Source organism: Meriones unguiculatus (genome assembly GCF_030254825.1).
Source record: "Meriones unguiculatus strain TT.TT164.6M chromosome Y unlocalized genomic scaffold, Bangor_MerUng_6.1 ChrY_unordered_Scaffold_35, whole genome shotgun sequence".
Classification (NCBI taxonomy): Eukaryota; Metazoa; Chordata; class Mammalia; order Rodentia; family Muridae; genus Meriones; species Meriones unguiculatus.
Window position 1 is genome coordinate 799,117 of NW_026843712.1, and position 24,442 is coordinate 823,558.

At 34.4% G+C, this 24,442-nt stretch overlaps 1 protein-coding gene across 2 annotated transcripts in view; it reads left to right on the plus strand.

The window, feature by feature from the left end:
• Positions 1–24,442, plus strand: part of LOC110542881 (probable ubiquitin carboxyl-terminal hydrolase FAF-X) — a 126,152-nt gene that overhangs the window by 83,493 nt on the left and 18,217 nt on the right. For both annotated transcript variants that reach the window (XM_060376846.1, XM_060376845.1), the window contains 10 exons: positions 45–153; positions 331–477; positions 1,744–1,890; positions 5,949–6,171; positions 8,122–8,339; positions 9,289–9,479; positions 15,046–15,219; positions 20,487–20,628; positions 22,478–23,210; positions 23,614–23,737. In XM_060376846.1, coding sequence (XP_060232829.1) covers positions 45–153; positions 331–477; positions 1,744–1,890; positions 5,949–6,171; positions 8,122–8,339; positions 9,289–9,479; positions 15,046–15,219; positions 20,487–20,628; positions 22,478–23,210; positions 23,614–23,737 — 2,208 coding nt within the window. The remainder of the gene's footprint in view (positions 1–44; positions 154–330; positions 478–1,743; positions 1,891–5,948; positions 6,172–8,121; positions 8,340–9,288; positions 9,480–15,045; positions 15,220–20,486; positions 20,629–22,477; positions 23,211–23,613; positions 23,738–24,442) is intronic.

Here is a 24,442-nt window from a genome sequence, read left to right on the forward strand (position 1 = left end):
ACTACATTAAATCCTAATGTATATTTATTTATTTATTACCGCAGAACTATCCGGCAGTTGGCCCAGGAGCAGTTCTTTTTAATGTATACCAGATGTTGCATGGGTCAGAGAACTTTGCTATTCTTCGTTACTCTACTGTTTACCATTTTGGGGGTAAGATATTTTTATAGTGCACCTACCAGTATGGCGTATTCTTAAAAAATAACTACTATTTTTATTTCATTACAGTTATGATCTATAAGACTAGATACCATGTTACAAATATAAAGAGGGTTTTTTTGACAAGTTTATACTGATCACAGTTTTATAGTGTGTTTTTTAATATTTCAGAGTGCAGAAACTGAGAGGGGGAAACAGTCAGATGACTACTTCACACTTTTAAGGCGTCTTCTTATTTATGCTTACAACAGCAGTATTCATGTACCAAATACTGATGTTCTTCTCAACAATGAAATTGATTGGCTTAAAAGAATTAGGGTAAGATAATATTCTGATTATTATATTATTAAATTAACTCTAAAGAGAGGGTATATTAGCTTTTCTTTAATTGTAAATGAATGTTTGCTAAGAAAATTTACAGGTTGAGTTTTCATCATAGTTTCAGAAATTGTAGTCTTCCAGAGTCATTCATTGCATTGGGTCTGAGACAAAGTGGACTATTGTGATAGCCTGAGTGTGCATACTAGGTAGCACATCGGATCATGTCCAGGAAGGAAAGGAAATAAGCCTCCTAAGAGGCTTCTTGTTTCTACACTGATTTCATCCAGTTTTGTGGCCCATTAAATGTTACAATTGACTTTCTGGACATATTTTTCTCTTTGGAATAACCCCCACAGACACTTTCAAAAGTGTAATTTTTGTAAACTCTAACACACTATCAATCCAAGCAAGTTGGCAGGAAGATTAGCCATTGAGAAGGTTTTATAACTTTGAGTTGTTTTGAATAATAAAAGCAAACTAGAGATGGAAGTTGGAAGCCATCTGATCAGAAATTCAAGACAAACTGGCTAAAAGGCAGGTAGGAAGTGAGTATAGGCACACAAGACACTAAAAAAATAAAACAAATTTTAAAAGGCAAAATGTTTTTCATTGGTGGTAAATAACAGAAATCACATAGCTTGTTTGACTTAATGTACTTGAACCTTCATATTCTGATGCTCATGTATGTCTGTGTACGTATTGTTGACCTGTTTTGTGTTCACATTTTTGGGGTACTATATATACATGTTGGTTCTCTGATTTGTGAGGATTTTTTTGTTCATTTTGTTTGTTTCGAAGCAAATTCTTACCATATTGTCCAGATGGAACGTCATCCTAATGTTCTTTACCTTAGCCTACCGAGAGGGGCTGGGAATATAAATCATAGTTAAATATTTTAAATGTTGCTTGTTTCTTTTTATTCAGCATTACCTTTAACAATCTGGTATGTTTTATAATACATTGTCAGAACTTTTGAAATTGAGATAGGCATTTTTCTAATAGTTTGTAAAACCTTTAAGTGCTGAGACATACCTGAAGTAGTATTAATTCATTAGGTACCAGATAACTCCTTTTCTTTATAAAGCTGTTATAATTCATAATGTTAAAGGGCAACTCTGGCCTCAAACTCTAATAAGTGCCATTGTAAAACTTTAAAATTATCTGCAAAGAACAATGTAGAGAATTTATATATGCACTGTTGTGGCTTCCTACCCCTTTCTGTGTCCTTTAAAAGTTGGACCTGAATTCTGTTTTCTTTGGCAGGATTATGTTAAAAACTCGGGAGAAAAAGGTGTAGAAGATCCAATCTTGGAAGGCCATCTGGGAGTAACAAAAGAGTTACTGTCCTTTCAAACTCCTGAGGAAAAGTATCAAATTGGTTGTAAAAAAGGAGGTTTTAATCTTGTTAAAGTAAGTTCTCAATTCCTATGAGTGAGTGTATATTTCTATGTTTAAGTATAGGAGTGTGCATACTGTGTTGCATTTGTAGTTTTACTCCTTGTTTGAAACATAGGTTCCTTGTTATTCACCACTAAATATAGTACATTAGCTGACCTACAAGCTTCCAGAGATTCTCCTTGTCTGTGTCACCTTTATATATACTGGGATTACAAGTATTTAACTACCATGTCCAGCTTTACATGGGTTCTAGGGTTTTGAACTCAGATCTTATTCCAGAGCCAAAGGGTTTGTTATTTTCTTTTTTACCTTCTAACTCATCTTCCACACCCCTTAGTTCTAAATTTTAATTCTTAACTAAAGACTGCCATGGTGGCACAGATTATTACTCCTAGGATTCTAGAATCTAGTTCAGGCAGATCTCTTGTCAGCCATGTGAGTTATTTTTTTCTAGGAGTAAGGGAGATGGGGAAGAGCAACAAACTCTTAGGACATTTTATATGGCAGCATATGCTTTAGATTAAACATTTCATATATTGTATCTTTAATTTTTTAAATTAAAATGTTTAAAAATACTTTTGTTCATCTGAACTTTATTAGTTTCAGATATTTTTCCTTTTTTATTAACATATTTCATGCAGTATATTTTGATTGTATCCCTCTCCTCCCTACCCACCCAGTTTTATGTTCCTGTCTCTCTGCTTTCCTCTTTCTCTTTCTTTCTCTTTTCTTGTCTCATTCTCTTTCTCACTCACCTCTAAAACACTCCATGTTTGAAAATTGATTTTACTCTTCCAGTGGGTTATCGGTTGCAGATACATTCTTGGTAAAAGTGGGACGATATTTTTTTTTAATCAGGTCCTGTGGCTGCTGCCATCATCTCTCTAAGTTCATATGTACATCAGTCCTCTTTCCCTGAAGACACTATTTCATTGAAGTCATCTATTACCTCTGGATCTTAAAATCTTTCTGTCTCCTCTTCTGTATATAGGTTCCTATGCTTTAAGAGGAGGGGTTTGGTCAAGACATTCCATTTAGGAGTATGTCAAAGTCACCCTCTCTGCATTGCTCACTTACAGGTCTTTGTGTTAATTCCTATCTACTACAGAAGGAAGCTAAGCAACTGATCACTGAAGGCTTTAACTTTTTTTAGTAAATTTTATTTTGTTTGTGTTTATGATCTTGGCAGTATATCTTTTTCTACTATTGAAAAATTTTATAGCTCAGCAAAACTAAGAATTTTTTAAATTTCTGTATTTTTAAAGATCTTTTTAATCTTTTATTCTTAACAGTTTGATATATGTATAAAGTGTATTTTGTATCATTAGTTAAAGTTGTTATGGTTTCAATAATTGAAGCTATATTTAAAAGATAGTGTCAAATATGAATGAAATATTGACAAAGAGAGCCAGTTTGGGTGAGGCTAGCCTAAGGAATCATGAGGCCAGGAAAGCAAAGCATATAATGATTGGGACTGAGCACACTTTTTTTTCTTTCTTTCTTTTTGTTTTTTTAACTCGCTGAAATACAGTATGGCTTGGATCAGCATAACAGGAGAATGAACTCTTGTTAGAAAACATAAATCAGGGTCTAAGTACCTTGGTCTAGTACTTGCTTATCATGCATGAAACTCCTGGTTCAGTTTCCCAGTACTACATAAATTTGTCATGGTGACACATACCTGTGATTACTCAGGAAATGAAGGCAGGAGGAGCAGAAGTTCAAGGCAATCCTCAGATACATAGCAAGTTGGAAATCAACCTGTGCTATGAGAGTTCATAAGAAGGAAACTAATATTCTCGGATTGGGAATGCATTTTGCTTTTTGTATTTCTGAAGCTGTACAGCCAGGATACAAAGTGAATAAATTATAATTAATAATAATAAAAATAATTTTAAAAATCACATAGTAGACATGAATATATTTGTAATCCATTAGAAACATATAGGAAACACTACTGAAGAGTTACCTTTCATTTGATCTTAAAATTAAATGCAGAAATTAATAGTTTGCTTTCAAACATTTGAAGGCAAATTATCTGTATCATGATTTCCTTTGAAAAAAACAGAGTAATGTAAAGAGGTATTCGAGCCAGATAAACAATAGTTTCTGAACTTAGCTGCATGCCATTGAAAAATATTTATCTCAGGTAAGCCATCCGGGATAGTTGTATCAACATGATGTAGCCCTGGTGGACAGTGTAGTGATCTTACTGGGCATACACATTAGAAAGTGTATTTTAATCACATTCCAGACATTACTACAGACTCCCTCATTTAACCCAAAAGAAGCCATCCTTTTCATGCCTTTACTATTTTATTTGTTTTGAGTCACTGAGTACAATTAATTCTGCCTGTTGAAAACTGATCTCTTGACCTTGACATTGTGCAGATATTTTAAGCCATGTCAACCACCATGTCATATCCAATATTTCACAGCACTCATTTAAATTGTTTCTGCTTTCTCTTCTACAGTGTTCTTTGAGTTATGAGAATTGATATGGATACCCAATTAAGAACTGAATGTTCAACAGTTACATCTTATTCCATACACTCTGACCAGTTATGGCTGCCTGCATTGTTAATGACTGCTGACAGAGTCTTCCCTGGTCAAAGTTGAGGGAAGCACTAGCCTCTGAGTAGAAGTATCTAAAAGGCAGATTGTCAACATATCCATTTAACAATAGTAGTAGCCCTTCTGCCTTAACTGCTTCGCATTCCTCCATCACATTCTTTTGACAATAGGGTCCTATGACCTCTCAATGAAGCCTTGGGGTTTACAGTGCCAAGTATGAATCTCCTTGCATGGCATAGAGCTCAGATCCAATTATAAAGCAGTTATATCCTTATTCTCAGACTACTGTTACACCAGTGTACACATCTTGTCCAGTAGGTCAGTATTGCAGCATTCACAACCTAGCATTGGGTAAGATGTTAATCTTCTCTTTTTCCGGCTGCCTACACAGTGCCTTTCACCACTGTGAATGTGGAAAGGAAGTTTTCAGATGTGTTTCAATTTGTTGTCTTTATATCCTGCAACCAAAGTATGCTCCAGTCTGGTCTTAACAATTGTTACAATGACATACAGAAGCAATAGCAATAGCTTATGTTGGTTTAGTTGCCTCTCTGGACCTGGTTGACCAAAACTGCACTGGGAGTTTATATTTAATGACTATCTTTTGGGGGACATGTAGGGCAGAGGATTGGTGATGCCATGGATTTTATCATACAGGCTTTTCATTGGCTCTTAGTGCATTCCCAAGACTTAACTCACAATAATATTATTGTGATTTTAAGAAAATAATTTCTTTATACTCTGTTATTATAATGAGAATAGAAAAGAAAAGGGAATATGATTCATTTTCCCAAACTTGCAACTAAATATTTATTCTTTTCCCCTTCTTTTTCCAACCCCTTCTCTTTTTTTATAATCCCTTTTGTCATTTGCCTTCACTACAAAATAGAATGAGTACTAATGAAAAAATGTGTGCAAAATTTTTGTTTGTTTTGGTTTTTTTTATTTTGGTTTTACAGAAAGGGTTTCTTTATGTAGTCTTGGCTATCGAGGAACTCATTCTGTAGATTATGCTGGCATTGAACTCAGGGTTCTGCCTACTTCTACCTATGAGTGCTGAGATTAAAGTCATCTAGCCACCACCTCCAAACTCAAATCTTTTTAAAAGACATAATTATACTTATGAGTTCAGATAAAATAACTTTTAGAATCAGTAAGCAGCGTCATGATTTACTATTTGCTAAATCTGAATTCTTCCAAGGATTGTATAAATAACTTTCCTAAGGGTAAAGAGTTTACCTTGGATGTATTTTTATTTAAAATGAATTTAAAGTTAGTTTATGATTCTTGGCTTACGTTTCATCTAGAAAATGATGGTATTCATTATATACTCTTAGATTTTTAGTAGCATTTTGTTAAGAGTATCATTTTAAATTGTTTTAAGTCTTTAAGTCAAATGTCAAATCATTGTAATAATATTTTCGTGCAAGAGATTTACTTTTCTAAAAATATATCTATACTTGTTTAATGTCAAATGTCTTTTCTTCTCTCCTTAGGAATTAATTGATGATTTCATCTTTCCTGCATCAAAAGCTTACCTTCAATACTCAAGGAGTGGGGAATTACCAGCCAAGCAAGCTGTTCCAGTCTGTAATTCACCAGCTACAATTAATGCTGGTTTTGAACTACTCGTAGCTTTGGCGTTTGGCTGCGTGAGGAATCTTAACCAGATAGTAAACTGTTTGACTGAAATGTATTATTTAGGCACATCAATAACTAGTAAGTAAAATGTAACACTATTATTTTATTGCATTTTATTTAATATTGTTTAAAAATCCAGCATCACTAGTGTTCTTTTCTTATGTAATTTAGCCTAAGTTTTAAAATTTATAACTGATCTAAAATCTAAACTCTAGAATATTTAGAACCAAAATTGATGACACAGATATAAACATTTAAACACTAGATATTGTGAATAGTTTGATTGTCTAATATACAGGTTGTTTAATGATCTTGAGTTCTAAGAATAAAATTATTCCAAAGATCTAGAGAAAATATTCAAGTGACTTAAAATGCATACCATGCATTCAAAGTCCCATAAAATGGCTCTGTAAGTCTTACAAGTGAAAGTAAAGTAAAGCCAGGCTTAGAGGTGCATACGTGAAATTCTAAGTCTGGGCAGAGTAGAGTAGGATAATGAATTTGAGGCCACAGAGTGCTGTGTATAGAAAGCTGAACACCACTGGGCAGCAATGTAAGTCCTCTGTTTTGAGACATAATAAAGTGGAGGATGGGTTGTAGATTGTTTTAAGTAAACTGTCAGAATATAAAAACCTTAAGTAATTTTAGGAGAAAAAACAAGATTTTTATCTAAATAATTGGTAATACTATTAAAAATTTTTTTAAAATTTGAAATTCTGTTACATTATCTTTCAGAGTGAAAGGAATTCTCTCATATATTTTGTTCTTTGCACGGCAGAAAAGGCCACCAGATCTCATTAGAGATGGTGATGAGCAACCATGTGGTTGCTGGAACTTGAACTTAGGACCTTTGGAAGAGCAGCCAGTGGAGTGCTCTTAACCTCTGAGCCATCTCTTCAGCCCCTCTTATATTAACTTAATTTTTAAAGAGTAGATCTTTATTCTGGGAACCTAAAATAAAAAACATACCAATTTGTATTAGTAGTCATTTATTTATCTAGTACACTTGCATTGCTAAAGTTTTTAAAGGTATAAAAAAATGCATAAGAAAAACTGACTTTCAGTGTATTCCATATTCCTGGTCCAGAGATTATGTATATGAAAGTTGTGCATGCTGTGATTATTTCTCTGCTTTAGGTTGATTTACCCATCACACACAAATGGAAATGTAGTAAATTTCTCAACTTTATTTTACCATCAATTTATTTATCAACATTTGGAGATCTGGTTCTTTTGGTTTGGGTTTGTGTGGTATTTTCCTTGAGACAGGGTTTAAGTGGTCCTGTAACTTAGTATTTAGGCCAACCTAGAGCTAAATATATTTCTATCTCCGAGAAGCTGAGGTTAAAGGTATGTGCCACTAAGCTCAGTTGGAGGTCTCATAAATGGTATAATTTTTAATTTAACATATTCTTAATTTATGTAACTTGCTTCCAAATTATTATCCTTAAATTACTGCTTTTTGCTAAGTTTAAGGAATTTAAATGATAGATCTCATAGTGATTTCAGTTACACTCAATTCTTCTATAATTACAACAAATAAAACTGAATCTAAACCAGAGGTTCTCAACCTATAGATTTAGACAACCTGTTGGGGGTTGAATGACTCTTTCATAGGGATTGACCGATACCATCAGAAAACAGACATTTTTCAGACATTTACAATTTATAACAGCAAAATTACACTGATGAAGTAGCACTGAAAATAATTTTGTAGGTGGGCGTCACCACAACTTGAGGGTTGCAGCATTAGGAGAGTTGAGAACAATTGATCAAACAAAGCAATAAAAAAATAAAAATAAAGTATAAAATTCAGTATTGTATATTTCCTGGCACTAGTATTTCTAAGAAAATTTTATATATGTAGTATCAATAAAATTATGAACTCAGTTTGGCTCATGTTACTAAAAGAAAATTTTAGTGTTCCAAATCTTCTCTGGTTAAAAAGAGACAACTTGTTTCTCATACATTTCTTAGCCTAAAGGCGGTATAATTTTCATGCTATAAGCTATCCTTTTCTTCTTTCAGCTTGTGAAACAACCGAGTGGGAATATTTACCACCTGTTGGACCCCGTCCACCAAAAGGATTTGTGGGACTCAAAAATGCCGGTGCAACTTGTTATATGAACTCTGTACTTCAACAGCTGTACATGATTCCTTCAATCAGGAACAGCATTCTTGCAATTGAAAGCATAGGAAATGATATAAATGATGATATATTCAAGGATGAGAGGCAGGACAGTGAGGTAAGTTTTTAATCAGGTTTTGCTTTATTTTTTAAAATCCTAAGACCAGATAGGCTTATTCTCTCTTTGGAGAATAATTTTCTATACACTATTTGATAATAGTGGTAGAATGTCTGACTTGGTACTTATGGGATATTATAGTATGCCATTTTATAATATGGACTGAAAGGTCCAGTCATGTTATTTGAAATTTAAGTTCTGTTTTTAGTAGACCATGCTACTTCTAGATAGTTGATTTTAACACTGATAAGGATGTTTAATAATATTAGCTAGAAGTAAATAATACAGGCAAAATACAAAACTTTAAATAAAATTAACTTTTGTGCTTTTATTTAATATTTCATGTTGATTGTAATTTAATATGTTGCTTGTTTATATGCTTCTTTCTATTCTGTTGTATTTGCAATTAATATTTACTGTTGATGTATCTTTCAGTAAGCCACAATTAATCCTAAACAGCTGTATAAACAAATCACCACACAGAGACTATGATATATTTAGTTAACCTAGAACACAGTGCTGGGCAATAGCTACGCCATCCTAAGCTTCCAAGCCCGCATAGTTTCCTAACATTCAGTTTCACCCGTTATACTTGCTTTTAGTGATGTCTTTTTTTTTTTAAATTTTATTTTTTTTTTATCAGTTACATTTTATTAACTCTGTATCCCAGCTGTGTCCTGATCCCTCATTCCCTCCCAGTCCCAGAGGCAGGCAGATTGTTAGAAGTTTGAGGTTGGCCTACAAAGCAAGTCCAGGACAGCTAGGACTACACAGAGCAACCCTGTAAAATAAAATAAAATAATAAAAGAAAAGCAAAGAAAATCAACTAAAAATTAATGAAATTCAAAGTACTGTAAGTCATTTATTTATTTACCATGTGATAACCTGTTTTAACTGATTATACCTGAAAACTTCATTTTTATTTTGCATTGTTTTTTGATGGTTTTAGAATAATGTTGATCTCAGAGATGATGTATTTGGATATCCTCATCAATTTGAAGACAAACCTACATTGAGTAAAGTAGACGATAGAAAAGAGTACAACATTGGTGTCTTAAAACACCTTCAGATAACCTTTGGACATTTAGCTTCTTCTCAATTACAATACTATGTGCCCAGAGGATTTTGGCAACAATTCAGGTAAATTATGGGTGGATTTCCATCAAGATTTTTATATAACTCAGAAATAAAATAATATTATGCTCTTAAACGTTAGGATATATACATTAGGATATATAGTTGTGATATTATAATAGTGGTAGTATTCAGTTGTCATTCTTACTCAGTTTTTTTTTTTAACTCTATTATCCAAAAGAAAGTTGTAAAACTTGCCATAACATAAAGAAACCTTATTAATCACTGTCTGTGTTATTGGTCTGCAAATACGTGTTTTTGGTTTTTTTTTTTTCTGTAATTAATGTGAAGTGAAATACTAAATTAATTTTTTGAAACTGATACTACTAAACTGTTGAGCCCCTGAAATATATTTCATCATTTATTTCTGTGTTTATAGGCTTTATGGGTTTGATTCTCCTTTTTGCTGTGTTTTTAGGTTTGGTTTTTATAGCTCACGCTGATCTTGAACACTGTTCAAGATAACTGAAACTGGTCCTGTGCTAATACTCCAGCCTTATCCCCTAAGTGTTGGTATTACAAATGAGAACCAACATGCTAGGCTTTTGAAAGTAACATTTAAAATAAGTATGATTATGATCTATCATCATACTTAAAAAATTCTTTTTTAATATCACTAACAATTGCATCACTCATTTCTGTATATATATAACACACACATATATAATAATAACATATACATAATAATTTGAGTTTTAAGACACACAGTTTGGCTTCTATCCACTGTTGTTTCTTTGAGTCTCTCAAGATACAGATTTTCTTTTCATTAGGATTGTTTTTTTGGGTGTAATTTTATTGAGTTGCTTTAACTTGGGAATTTTTAGGTTTTGGTTGTTTTTTTGTTTTTTTCTCTCAAATAAAGCCAGTGAGTTTATCCTTGGTATTTCCATTAGTCTTTATGTCCAAAGACAGGATGATATCTGTTCTAGTCAGCTCTGGCATTTATAACAAGTTCCTGGCCAGCTAGAGCAACATAGTAAAACCTGTCTCAAACAATAATAACAATATAAAATTAATAACATTGACATTTTCTTCCAACCTTACTAATGCTGCGACCCATAAATACAGTTCCTAATGTTGTAAGGACACCTAACCCTAAAATTATTCTTTTTGCTGCACAAAAAGAGGCACAGTATAAATATCTATTTTCCAATGGTCTTAGCCAACCTCTGTGTAAGGGACATTCGACCTAATGGTTGCAAACCACTGCCCCAAAGAGTGGAAAAAGTAAGTTCCAGACTAGGAGAGTTGGCAAACATGTATAAATAAACTGAACATGTAAGAAAAATTCTTAGAAAATCAACACTTATTTAAAAACTTTAAAATAAATAAGGTATCTGAAGAGAGACCCTTAATATACTGGATATGGTTTCTGTCTATAATTCTAGCACAGATTCTCTAATTCAGCTCTTAGTTCCAAACCAATCTACACTACCTATTTAAGACACTGTCTCCAAAAGAGATAAAATGTATGTGATGTGAAACTCCTTTGCATACTAATAGTCATTTGGAAATCATATAAAAAATGTAAGAGAACACAATGATAGTAAAATACATTTTTATTTCATCACTCAAAAGGCTGTAACCGGTGGAACTTAAAGGTCACCAAGGTCTACATATTGAGTACCACAACAGATAAAACTATAAAAAAGTTAATAGATACATCAGCCTGATTTTCTAATGCAGTAAATATAAGAAACATTGTAACATTCTTAGCAAAATTTCTCAAAGCTATACACAAGTAAATAATATTTTCTTACACACTTGAACATATATCAGATGTATATTAAGCAACTATGAAAAATCTGAAATGAAGCTGAATAAGTACATAGGGAATAATAGAATGTGAAGTTTAGTGATGTGAAGTTTTGCATAAAAATTTTAGTGTTGTTTTTTTTATTGTCATATATTAGAATTTATTCACTTTGTATCCTGGCTCTGGCTCCCTCCAGAGTCTCCTCCCAATTCTTCCCTCCCTCCCTCCCTCTTCTCCCCCTATGCCCCTCACCTGTCCTCTCCAGGTCTTTCATTCTCCCCTTCTTTCATAAGATTCACAGCACTGTGCTCAAGATTTGGCTGGGTCTCAGTCTCTGCTTTGGTACTTTGATCAGTAGAGTCTTTCAGAGGCCCTGTGTGGTAGGCTCCTGTCTTGTTCCCTTTTGTCTCTTGCTTCCAAAAACGATGTCGTTTGCCCTTTTGAATGAGGATTGATCATGTTTCCTCCTTGGTTTTTAGCTTCTTTAGGACTATAGATGTTAGTGTGTTTATACTATATGTCTAATAACCACTTATGAGTGCGTACCTACCATGTGTGTCTTTCTGCTTCTGGATTGCCTCACTCAGGATGATCTTTTCTTGTTCCCACATTTTCCCTGCAGATTTCGTGATTTCCTTGTTTTTAATAGCTGAATAATATTCCATTGGGTTATTGTACCACAATTTCTGTATCAATTCCTCCATTGAGAAACATCTAGGTTGTTTCCAGATTGTGGCTATTATGAATAGAGGTGCTACAAACATTTTTTTAATATTCTTTATTTTTTTAATTTTTATTAATTACACTTTATTCACTTTGTATCTCCCCATAAACCCCCCCTTCCTCCCTCCCAATCCCACCTTCCGTTACCCTTCTCCACAAATGCCCCTCCCCAAGTCCACTGATAGGGGAGGTCTTCCTCTCCTGCCTTCTGATTCTAGTCTATCAGATCTCATCAGGAGTGACTGAATTGTCTTCCTCTGTGGCCTGGTAAGGCTCCTCCCCCATCAGGGTTTAGGTGATCAAAGAGCAAGCTATGAGTTTGAATACTTCCAGTTGTCTATTCCTTGGTGGTTCTGCCTCTTTTTTTTTTTTTTTTTTTTTTCTCCTAGTCTTTCAGGTGTGCTGTGGTTTGTAGGAGATATGTTAAACTTCTTTCTGAAAGCACTTATGTGCCTCTTACCCCTGCTTTCATTGTGTTCCATAAGTCTGGGCATGTTGTGTACTCACTTTCATTGAATTCTAGGAATTCTTTAATATTTTTCATTATTTCTTTCCTTATCCAGCTGTCATTGAGTGGAGATTTGTTTAGTTTCCATGAATGTGTAGGCTTTTTGTCATATCTCTTGTTGTTCAGATGTAGTTTTAGGCCATGGTGGCCTGATTAGGATACAGGGATTATTTCAGTCATCTTGTATCTTTTGCAGCTTGCTGTATGTCTGACTATGTGGTCCATTTTTGAGAATGTTCCATGAGGTGCTGAAAAGAAGGTATACCCTACTGAGTTTGGGTGAAAGGTTCTGTTTGGGTGCCTTAGTGTCATTATTTCCCTTTTAGCTTATGTCTAGATGATCTGTCCGTTGGTGAGAGGGGAGTGTTGATGTCTTCCACTATTAAGGTGTTGGGATGAGTGTGTGGTTTGAGCTTTTATAATGTTTCATTTATAAATGCAGGTACTCTTGTACTTAGGGCATAGAAATTCAGGATTGTTGTGTCCTCATGGTGGATTTTTCTTTTGTTAGAATTACCTCCTCATCTTTTTTGATTAATTTTCATTAATTTGATTTATTCGCTTTTAGGATAGCTACCCCAGCTTTTTTTCTTGGTCTGTTTGCTTGAAAGACATTTTTCCAGGCCTCTACTCTGAGGTAGTGTTTATCTGTGTTTGCAGAGGTGTCTTTGTAATATCTGGCTGCTAGTTAGAAGGATCCTGATCTGGGGCTCTGTATGCATTGTGTCTCTGTTCCTGTCTTTCTTGCTGTCACTGAAGCACTCACTCGCAGGCATGTGTGGAAAGTACACAGGACCTGCACTTTGAGGTGTGTACAGTAATCTCAGAGAGCCCATAGTTTTCTTCTCCCAGGTTTGAGTCTCTTGTTTGGCTCTTAGAGTAATGAGACACCCCATACCATTGGTTATGCACTCCCTGCCAGTGAAGATCCTGGAAGTGCAGGGGGTCAGTAGTTCACTATTCTCAGATCCCAGAGATGTCCACCAGGGAGGCCTGGATCCAATCTGTGCCAGCTCATGGGTTGTCCCCTCAGGCCCAGGAAGCCTCAAAGTCAATGCTCTGGCTTCGGCTACCTGTGCACTCACCAGTTTTGGAATTTCAGATAATCTGCTCTTCAGAAATGGTATGCACTGATGCTGCCATCTTTGATTCCCCGGCATAATAGTTTTTTATAAAGCTCTGTTGCAGCAGCATTTTTAGTAACTTCATTTAGATTTCTTTGATTTGTGTATATATTTTAGAGGCTTTACTGTATTAGGTTTTCATTCTACTTCTCAAATGGCCCTTAGTTAGTTGTTCCTCCCATATTTCCTCTCTTAATTCTCCTCTTCCACAATTCTGTCCTTTATCCTACTGTTTGACTCTCCCGCTGTGTCCCAAACTTTATGTTCTATTTCCCCTTCTCAAGAGGCCTAATTGACTAGGATCAGAAGGAAGGAAAAAGAAGCCCTCCCCTATCAGTGGACTTGGGGAGGGGCATGCATGCAGAGGGTGGAGGAAAGGAGGGATTGGGATGGGAGGAGGGAGGGAACCACAAAGGGGATACTAAGTGAATAAGGTGTAATTATAAAAAAGAAAGGAAGGAGAAAAGAAAAAAGAAAAGAAAAAAGATGCTCTTCTCCCCTGGTCTGTGTGCCTTAACCTTTGAGGGTAACAGGTTGTAGCATGTCTGTCAAAGGATTAAAATCTAAACATCAGCGTATAAGAGAGTGCACGCAGTACTTGTCTTAAGGGACCAGGGTTATGGGTTGTTGTTTTTTTAGATCATTTTTTTTCTAGCTCATTTAGAAATAACTGTGAATTTCATAGTTCTGTTTTTTTTTTTTTAATATTTCATCATGTGAATGTACCACATTTTTATTATCTATTCATTTGTTGATGGACATGTAAGCTGTTGTCAGCTTCTGGCTATTATTAGAATGGCAATGAACATGGTTGAGAGAATGTTCTTTGTAAAATGTAGAGTCCTTTATGTATATGCCCAGGGAGGTTTATTGAGTTAGCTCTATTCCCACATTTTAGAAATCACCACAATGATTTCCATAGCAACTGTATAAATTTGCACCCCGCATAGTAATAGATGAGTTTTCTCCTTACCCCACATCTTTGTCTGCATGAGCTAATTTCTTTTTCTAATGTTTTTGGTTTTATTTTATGAATATGGATGTTTTTCTTGCAAGTTTGTTTGTGAAACACATGTGTACAGTTCTCACTGAGGCCAGATGAGTGTGACAATCTCCTGGAATTGGAGTTATCAGTAGTTTTGACCTACTGTGTCTTTCCTAGGAACTGAACACAAATCCTCTGGAAGAGCAGCACATGTCTTAACCACTGAACCATCTCTGTAGCCTTATTCCCAAATTTATTGTAACTGATTGTTTGCAGTATATTGACTGTGAATTAGCTTTCCAATTTCTGTATTAACCCGCTCTATAGTATATTCTTGGCTTCTGTCAGTGTAAAAGAATAAATTTTCAGAATATATTTTTTTTAAATAATTTCTTTTCTGTTGTTATTGTTATTTTTCATACAGAAATAAAATATCTGATACTCCCTGTATTTATTATCTCGTAATTCTTTCTTAGGCTCTGGGGTGAACCTATTAATCTACGTGAGCAACATGATGCATTAGAGTTTTTTAATTCTTTGGTGGATAGTTTAGATGAGGCTTTTAAAGCTTTAGGACATCCAGCTATGCTGAATAAAGTCCTTGGAGGATCCTTTGCTGATCAAAAGATTTGCCAAGGCTGCCCACATAGGTAAGTACCAAAAATGCTCCTTTTTCAGAAGTGTCAATACAATCTTAACTATCATTCATTAATTTTTCTACTCTTGTTGATATCTTTAGTGCATTATTATTTTTTGGCATTATTATGTTTTTATAGACGATGACAATTTTTTACAAGCCTACAGTTACCTACATATTTTATTTCTTACATGAAAAGGACAATTGTCTTAATGTAAATGTAGAAAATGACTAGCAAGGTCAGATATGAACACAGATTCATGCCTATCAGGTGGATGTTTTGTTTCAGGATCCTTTTCTTTTTTATTTATTTTTTTCATGAACTATATTCTCATCACAATTTTCATTAACGTGCTCAAACCCGCATTCTATGCCCATTTTGTCTCCTTCAAAGAAAAACATACCTTAAGAGGGGGAGGGTTGAAATTCAATAGGACACAGAAACCAAAGCCAACATATACAAGTAAAACAACACTAAGCACCCACCCACACACACACATACACACACACACACACCCAAAATGCACAAACTCAGTAGCCAGCTTAAATATATCCAGTGAGACTTAGAGAAAACTTTTTTTTCAAAGCACCTATAAAGTACAGCTAGCTTTTTGATCAGTGGTGTGAACTTGTGTCCACTTGCCCTTGTCAAGTTCTGGTAACTATTTGGTTTAAACCTGTGTAGATCCTATATGTGCTGCTGTAGTTTTGGTCAGTCCGTATCTACAACAGATTCCGAATCTGGAATCCAATGTTTCTTTCAGATCATCCGTCACATTTGGGTCTCTTCTTCATCTTATATTTGTGAGCCATAGGAGATTAAGTTAAATTTTATTAAAAGTTAAAAGTTAAAGTTAATTAAAGTTAAGATTAAAGTTAATTTTAGTTAAAAGTTAAACCCATTTGGCACTGAGTACTGCAATATATATCCATATTAGTCAGTCAGGCATAGTGAGGTGTTTATCTATGGGTTAAGCATAATGCAATTAGGAGTCATATTATTCCACATAGGAGTCATATTATTGATATATTCCTTTATCAGAACTTGGGATTTCTGTTAGATCCATAATCTCTCTAGTCTCAGTTTCTTGGCATCAAAGCCTTTACAACATTGGGTTCCATCTCATGAAATGGCTCTTAAATCCAATCAGAATGACATTAACTTGCCACTATTGCACCACCATAACGTGGTAACTTTATGTGGTGTTTCTGCTACTTGGGAGATACTCTTTTACTCTGTCCTCCCTTATTTGGTACTTAACCTCTGTGGTTACAGAGATGTTTGCAGAAAGCTTAAACATATCAAAACTTAAAAGGAAATATCCACATTTAAGGAAAAGATACAGTCGGAATTATCCTACAGAGTATCAGCTTTTTTTTATTTAGTTTCCTGCAATTTTCACAATTTTATTTTTTATCAGCTGAATATTTCATTGAGTAAATACAGCATGTTTTCTTTATCCATACATTTCTTGACAGACATCTAGATGGTTTCCAATCTACAGATACTATGAATAGAGCAGTAGTGAATATGGGTGACTAAAAATCTCTGTGGTAGCATATAGTGTCATTTGGAAGTATACCAAGAACAGTATAACTGGATCTGGAGGTAGATCGTTCCCTTCTCCCTAGAAGCCACCATGGTTTTCGTATGGCTGTATAAATTTGCACTCCCACTGGCAATAAATGAGTGTTCCTCATATTCTATATCTTTACCACCATGAACTATTAAGTCGTTGCTATTGGCCATTCTCACTGGTAAAAGATGAAAATTCAAAATAGTATTGGTTTCCATTTTCTTGATGGTTGTTAATGGTTTTTTGTTAGTTTGGTTTTGGTTTTTCAAGACAGAATTTCTATATAATACTGTCTTGGAACTTACTCTGTAAAGTAGGCTGGCCTCTAACCCAGAGATCTCTGGTTATGGCCTCTGCTCCCATAATGCTGGCCTCTGCTGCTCGACACTGCTGGACATGATGACATTTCTATATGTTTCGTAGCCACTTTTGTTTTATCATTGATAACTCTCTATTTTTAAATGATTTGTTTATTTTCTAAATATCTCTTTTTTGTTATTTATATATTTTAGATACTGACTTTATTTGGATGTGTAGTTGGTAAAAATCTTTTCCCATTCTACAGGCTGTCTCTTTGTCCAAATCGTGGTCTATCAGAAGCTTCATGAAGTCCCATTTATTAAGTTGTTGATTTAAGTGTCAGTTGTGATTGTTTTCTGTCAGAAAGTCTATCGTGCTAATGAATTCCAGGCTATTCCCCATTTTCTCTTCTGTGAGGTTCAGTGGATCTGGTTTAATGTTGAGATCTTTGATCCATTTAGAGTTGAATTTGTGCAGAGTGATAGTTTTAGAACTATTTGTGTTTTTCTACATGCATACATCAAGTTAGACAGCAACATTTGTTGAAGGTGCTTTCTTTTTTCCTAGAGGATATTTTTGACTTCTTTATAAAAACCTATGTATCTTTAGATGTGTGGATTTATGTCTGGGTCTTTAATTGATCCCATTAATCAATGTGTCTGTTTTTGTTCCAATACTTTTTTATTTCCATACCTTTTTATTGACGAATTGCAACCATTAATATTGAGACTCATCACTGAATATCATTTCTTTATTCCTTTTATTTTTCTGTATGTTGTGGTCCCTTCCTCCTTTGATTACTGCTTTGGGATTATTTGCTTCTTCGTGTGGTTAACCTCTTCAGACTCAAGTTTTCCTTCTAGTGTCTTCTGTATAGTTTATTGTTAAATACTGCATAAAGTTTGTTTTGTCACTCAATATTTTTTATTTTCCATACATTGTTTCTAATAGTTTTTTTGGGTATAATACTATTGTCTGACATCTGTGTTCTCTTAAGAGGTTTTTGAAGATCCATAAATACCCTGGTAAGGGAGATACAGATATACATCGATGCATTTTTGCACTCAGTAGTCATTTATTCTTAACACCTTCAGTTTAGATACTGATTTATCAATTTATTTAGTGATTTGATAAAATCACTGCTTATGCTGCTTATTTGCCAAGCATGACTTCATTTGCTACAGGATTGGAGAAATAGCTAAAACAAAGGATTGAGCCAGGTCAAATGGTTCACACTTTCAATCCCTGCTTTTGGGAGGCATAGACAGGTGGATCTCTGTGGTCTACACAGCAAGTTCCAGCCAGTCAGGGCTTTGTAGAAAAACCCTGTCTGACAGCAAAATAAAAGAACAAGTAGGTCATTGTTCTTAACAGTCTTTTGACTCCTGTGAACCCTTCTGTAAAAATTTCACTTGCCGGCCCTCCCCACTTCATGGTTCAACTACACCCAATAACAAGACCTTTCAGGAAATATCCTCTCCTCAGTATACCATTGACATCTCTCTTCCACTCTTCTGGTGTCAGAATGCTTATTACAGAAAGATTCCCACAACAGTTTAATACATAAAGATTATTTTTTATACGTATGAGATTGTGTGTGTGTGTGTGTGTGTGTGTGTGTGTACTATAAAGATATGTAGTTCCCTTGGAGACAAGAAGAAAGCATCAGATCCTTTGGTATTAGAATTACTGATGTTATAAACTGCCTTATGGATGCTGAACTGAACCAGGTTCTCTACAAGAAAAACAAGGACTGCTGAGCCCCTCTTTCCAGTTCCTGATGACTAGTTTCTTAATATTTCTTTTTCTTCTTCTGCCCCATCTGTCTCTCTCTCTCTCTCTGTGTCTCTGTCTCTCTTCTCCCTTTTTGTTAGGTCCGTCCCTTCCTCCTATCTTCCCCACAGGCTTTAACTTACTATGTAGTCTTCTGTCCAAAACTTCACAAGGACCAGAATTGCCACAATCTCAGTGAGATCTGCCTTCCTTTGTCTCCTAAGTGCTAGGATTAAAGGCTTGTATGAACATTCCTGGCATCTTCCTCAAATTTTTACCCAGTTTGTAAAAATTGGGTAAAATAAAATTATTTTAAGTGTAATAAAAGAAGTAATTTTTTATTTCTTTATTGTACTGAATATTTAAGTAAAATATTTAATAAAATAAAAATAATAAATAATGCTTTAATCTCTTACATAAAACTGTCAGTAGTTCAGATGATTTTAACATGTTAGCTGGTTTTTTACATGTCATTGGTTATATAAATGTTTAGAAATCTTTTATCATTTTTAAGATGATGTACTATATTTTATAATGTTAATCAGATATTCAGGATTTTATGTTTTCATAATAGTTGATATTTATTTTCTAGCAGCCTGCTTAATCGTTTATAAAATCCTTGCCTTGTTTCTCCTAAAGTTTCTAAATGTAAAAGGATGTATCTGCCTTGTACATGATATCTTGATACATCTTATCATGAATGAATGGATGTAATAATTGAGAGTTCTGTCTTTGTAGTTCTTTTTTTTATATTTATCAGTATATGTAATAAACATTCTGAATGAGTCTTTTTAAAAAGAAAAGTACCAGTTTAGAGTGCTAACTTACTTTCATTTTCATTTTTATGACTGTATTAAGGAATACATTAGATGTTTATGTGTGTTAGGGTGGCAGTTTTTAAAGAAGTTAAAAGATAAGTATAAGTAAAACTTTAAAAATCTTAAACTTGTATAAAAGTCATTATTTTCTGGATTTGATAATTTTTTAACCTTGCTTTGCCAGAAATTGTTTGAACAGAAAATTAAAAAAAAAAAAACTGTCTTGGAGAGATGAGAAAACTGGCTTTAGAACATTGTGCCACATAAGACAAATTACATCTTTCCTGCCCACCCCTTTTGTTGGTCTTTAATACATGTTTTCCAGCTAAGTAGAAATAAACATTAATGTACGCCCAGGACAAACAGAAAAGGCCCCTGTTTTTAATAACATTGTAGATCTAGATTAATATCAGAAAGTATGGTGATTTTAATAAAACTGGCTCACATATTTGAATGCTTAGCAGAGAGGGACGCTATATTAAAGAAATAGGATTAGAAGGTGTGGCCTTGTTTGAGGAAGTGTGTCACTTTGAAGTTTCAGAATTCCCAGCAAGGTCATCGTAGACCTTCTTATCCTGTGGACCAGTTTGTAGCTTTCAGCTACTGTGCCATGCCATACATGCTGCCATCCTCCCTGCCATAATCATGGGCTAAGCTTCTAAAACTACAAATAAGCCCTAATTAAATGCTTTTTTTTTTTAAAACAGGAGCTGCCTTGCTCATGATATCACTTAACAGCATTAGAACACTGATGAAGATAAAAAGATAATATTTTAAAACTTAATCCCTTTAATTTTTCTTAATGGTTTTAGGTATGAATGTGAAGAATCTTTTACAACTTTGAATGTAGATATTAGAAATCACCAAAATCTTCTTGATTCTTTGGAACAGTATATTAAAGGAGACTTACTAGAGGGTGCAAATGCATATCATTGTGAAAAATGTGATAAAAAGGTATGTATCATACTTTTCAAAGTTATTACTCTATGTAAACAAGACCAGAAGACTTTGGAGTTGCCTGAAGTAATGCTTACAATTGACCTGTATTGTGTCTCATTTGTAAATATATGGTTGGGTTGGGTGGCTAGTATATTAGTTACTTTTCTGTTGGTGGTTGGGTTGGGTGGCTGGTATATTAGTTACTTTTCTGTTACTGTGATACAGCACTGTAGTCAAGGCAACTTATAGAAAGAGTTTATTTGAGCTTATTATACCAGATGGATGATAGATAGCCCATCACTGTCATAGGAAGTAAGAGGCATGCTGGCTGGAGCAGCAAGGTATATAAGCACAATGCAAAAAGAACAAACCAGTAGTACTAACAAGGCCTTTTTTACTCTCAAAGTCTGAATGTCTAGTGATATACTTCCTGTAGCAAGACCATACCCTCAAAGCCTCCCCAAATATCATCACCAGTTAGAGACATTATTCATTCAAACCTTCACAGTTGATTATTGGTTAGTTGATTTGGGGAGAAACTTTATTGTTTGGACTGGACTAAAAGTACCAAGCCAGGGTTGTATTTTAATTCAGACTCTTTATGCTAGAACTGGGATTAGCGACTGCTCTGTCTTTAACTTTCTCTAATGGTAGCAGAAAATAAGTTAACATTCTAGATTACTTAGATAATTGTCAGCAAAATAATATCATGGTCAGGCATGGTAGACCCTGCATTCAAGCATAAACGGGTAGCTCTCTGAATTCATGGCTAGCCTCTTCTGCTGAGTATATTACACCAGCCAGACCTACATAGTCTTAAAAAAAAAATAGAAATTAACAGTATAGGTTGGTAGGTGGCTTAGTGGATATAATTGTTGCTACACGTGTGACTACTGGAACTCAGCTTTTTAGAAGTCACATAAAAGCCAGGTAAACATGGCAACTTGTGTTTAATCCTACTGTGTAGGAGGCAGAAACAGGGAATGTTTGAACAAGCTGCTATCCTTAGGTAGGCAAAATGGCAAGTGCTAGGTTCTTTAAGAGATTAATATTTTTTAAGGTAGAGAATGACCTAGGAAGCCCTCATCCCTACATAAACTTGGCACTTACATACATACATACATACACATATGCCCTCACTGATATAGAAACACGTAGATATGTACTAAATAATAGTTGATAGTAGCACATACTTTAATTCAACAACTACAGTGGCTAAAGTAAGAGGCTATGATCAAGACTAGCCTTGGCTTCATCAGTGGATTTCCAGACCAGCTATCCTTCTAAGTTAGAATCTGACCCTAATAATTAATAATCAAAAACATTTATTCATGTTCCAGGTTACTCATCAAATCTATTTTACCATATTCATTGATTCTATCAGATTTTCACAACTTTATATTTTACTGCCAGATATGATTTTTAGATTCAGTTAATTACCTGTAAGCATTTAGATTGTAGAAATAAATAATGTATTACCTTGTATATTATCTTTTAAAAATAATTAAAGAAAATAAGGGTCCGTAAACCTTCTGGTCTCCAAGATTTCTGTAATTAGTTAGCTGACAATAAGTATTTCATTAGTAAAAATGATGTCAAACTCCTGATTAGTCTTGAAGAGGTGATTATAAAACACTGACAATATGGAACCACTGCAGGAATATCTATTTTACTAACTTTTGCAGTTTTTAAAAAAGAAACCATACATATTGGAAGGTTTTACAAATCTTTAAGTCTCATTATTTAGAAAAAAAAAATGACCTTGTTTGTATTTATTATTTTTTGTGTGTAAGTAAATTTAAGGTTATTGATAAAGTAATAGATTTTTAAGTTTTTTATATATTTGTTATATTGTCTGTTTTAGGTTGATACAGTAAAGCGCTTACTGATTAAAAAACTACCTTCTGTACTTGCCATCCAACTGAAACGATTTGATTATGACTGGGAAAGAGAATGTGCAATCAAATTCAATGATTACTTTGAATTTCCCAGAGAACTGGATATGGAACCTTATACAGTAGCAGGTGTCACAAAACTCGAAGATGACTGTGTAGATCCACAGACTCATTTGATTAAGCAGAATGAGCAGTCTGAAAGTGTAATATCAGGATGTACGAAATACAGACTTGTTGGTGTGCTTGTACACAGTGGTCAAGCAAATGGTGGACATTATTATTCCTATATCATTCAAAGAAATGGTAAAGACAGTAAGAGAGGTCGCTGGTTCAAATTTGATGATAGAGATGTAACAGAATGTAAAATGGATGATGATGAAGAAATGAAAAATCAGTGCTTTGGTGGAGAATATATGGGAGAAGTATTTGATCAAATGATGAAACGCATGTCATATAGACGACAGAAAAGGTGGTGGAATGCTTATATCCTTTTTTATGAACGGATGGATGTAGCTGATGAAAATGAGACATCAGAGTTAATAGTCAACAGACCTCATCAGATTATGTCACCAGCCATTGAAAGAAGTGTGTGGAAACAGAATATAAAATTCCTCCATAACCAAATGCAGTATAGCTTAGAATATTTTCAGTTTATTAAAAAGCTGCTTACATGTAATGCTGTGTTTTTAAAGCCTACTCCAGGTAAGTTTTTTGAAATTAACTTCTTCGAAAGCAATACTTCTTTGTTGATTTGAAAGATTTCTTAGCAGATCTTACTTATGCTTAATTTTTTCTTTTCTCCTACCCTTTCCTGCATTTCTATATTTATTTTCTTTAATCTTTAAATTAGCCAGTATTTGTGGTTAAGTCTATTTAAGTAAAGTTGTAGAAAATACATATCATTGACTGATGGCTCTTATTATTGGGGAAAATAAGAAAGAGCTTATATTTATTTTATTTATTTTGGTCCAGACATTAGTTTTAAACTTGGTTCATTATGTTAGAATAATCAATGAGTAAGCATTAGTCATGGTTCTGATATTTTTTTAAACATACAACTTAAAATTAAAAGGTGTCTGACTCTGTGTGTGCTTTTTACTTAAAGGACAAGATTGCTTATTACCTGAAGCAGAAGATATCACCATGATTAGCATTCAGCTTGCTGCTAGATTCCTCTTTACTACTGGATTTCATACTAAGAAAATAGTCCGTGGCCATGCCAATGACTGGTAAAACTTGTGTGTGCGTGTGTGTGTGTGTGTGTGTGTGCGTGTGCGTGTGCGTGTGCGTGCGTGCGCGCGCGCATGCATGCATGTTCTAATTGAGATGTTTAGTATACTTTGTTTTTGTTTTTTTTGGTAGTTTTTTTTTCATTTTGGTTTTTTGGGGTTGGATTTGGCTTTGGTTAGGTTGGGTTTCATTAGTTTTGTTTTTTGAGACGGGTATCTGTGTATCTCTGGCTATCATGGAACTCCCTTGTAGATCTCCTGACTTGTATGTTGTGGTATTTTCCTTAACCGTAAGAATATTATGTCTAATTCAGCATACAGATCTTTGTACAGGTGGTGAAAAAAATTTTGTTGTTTAAAGATTTTAATTGTAGAACTGTTTTTCCTGTATGTGTAACTCATGTGTTCTTGGTACCCATCAAAGCCAATAGAGCTTAGATACTTTAGAAGTAGAGTTACAGGTGGCTGTGAGCTGCTGTCATATGGGTGTTAGGAATTGAACCCTGGTTGCTCTGAAGAAGGTGCTCTTAAACACAGATGCATCTTTCTTAATCCTGTTGTTTTGAGGCAGTCTCACTATGTACCCTAGCAACCATGTCACTTGGCCATATGGGCCATGCTTACCTTTATTAAGTTATATGCCACCACACCCAGTTCTCAATTTTTTTTTTTTTTTTTTTTTAAATCAAGGTTGCTTTCTTCTCT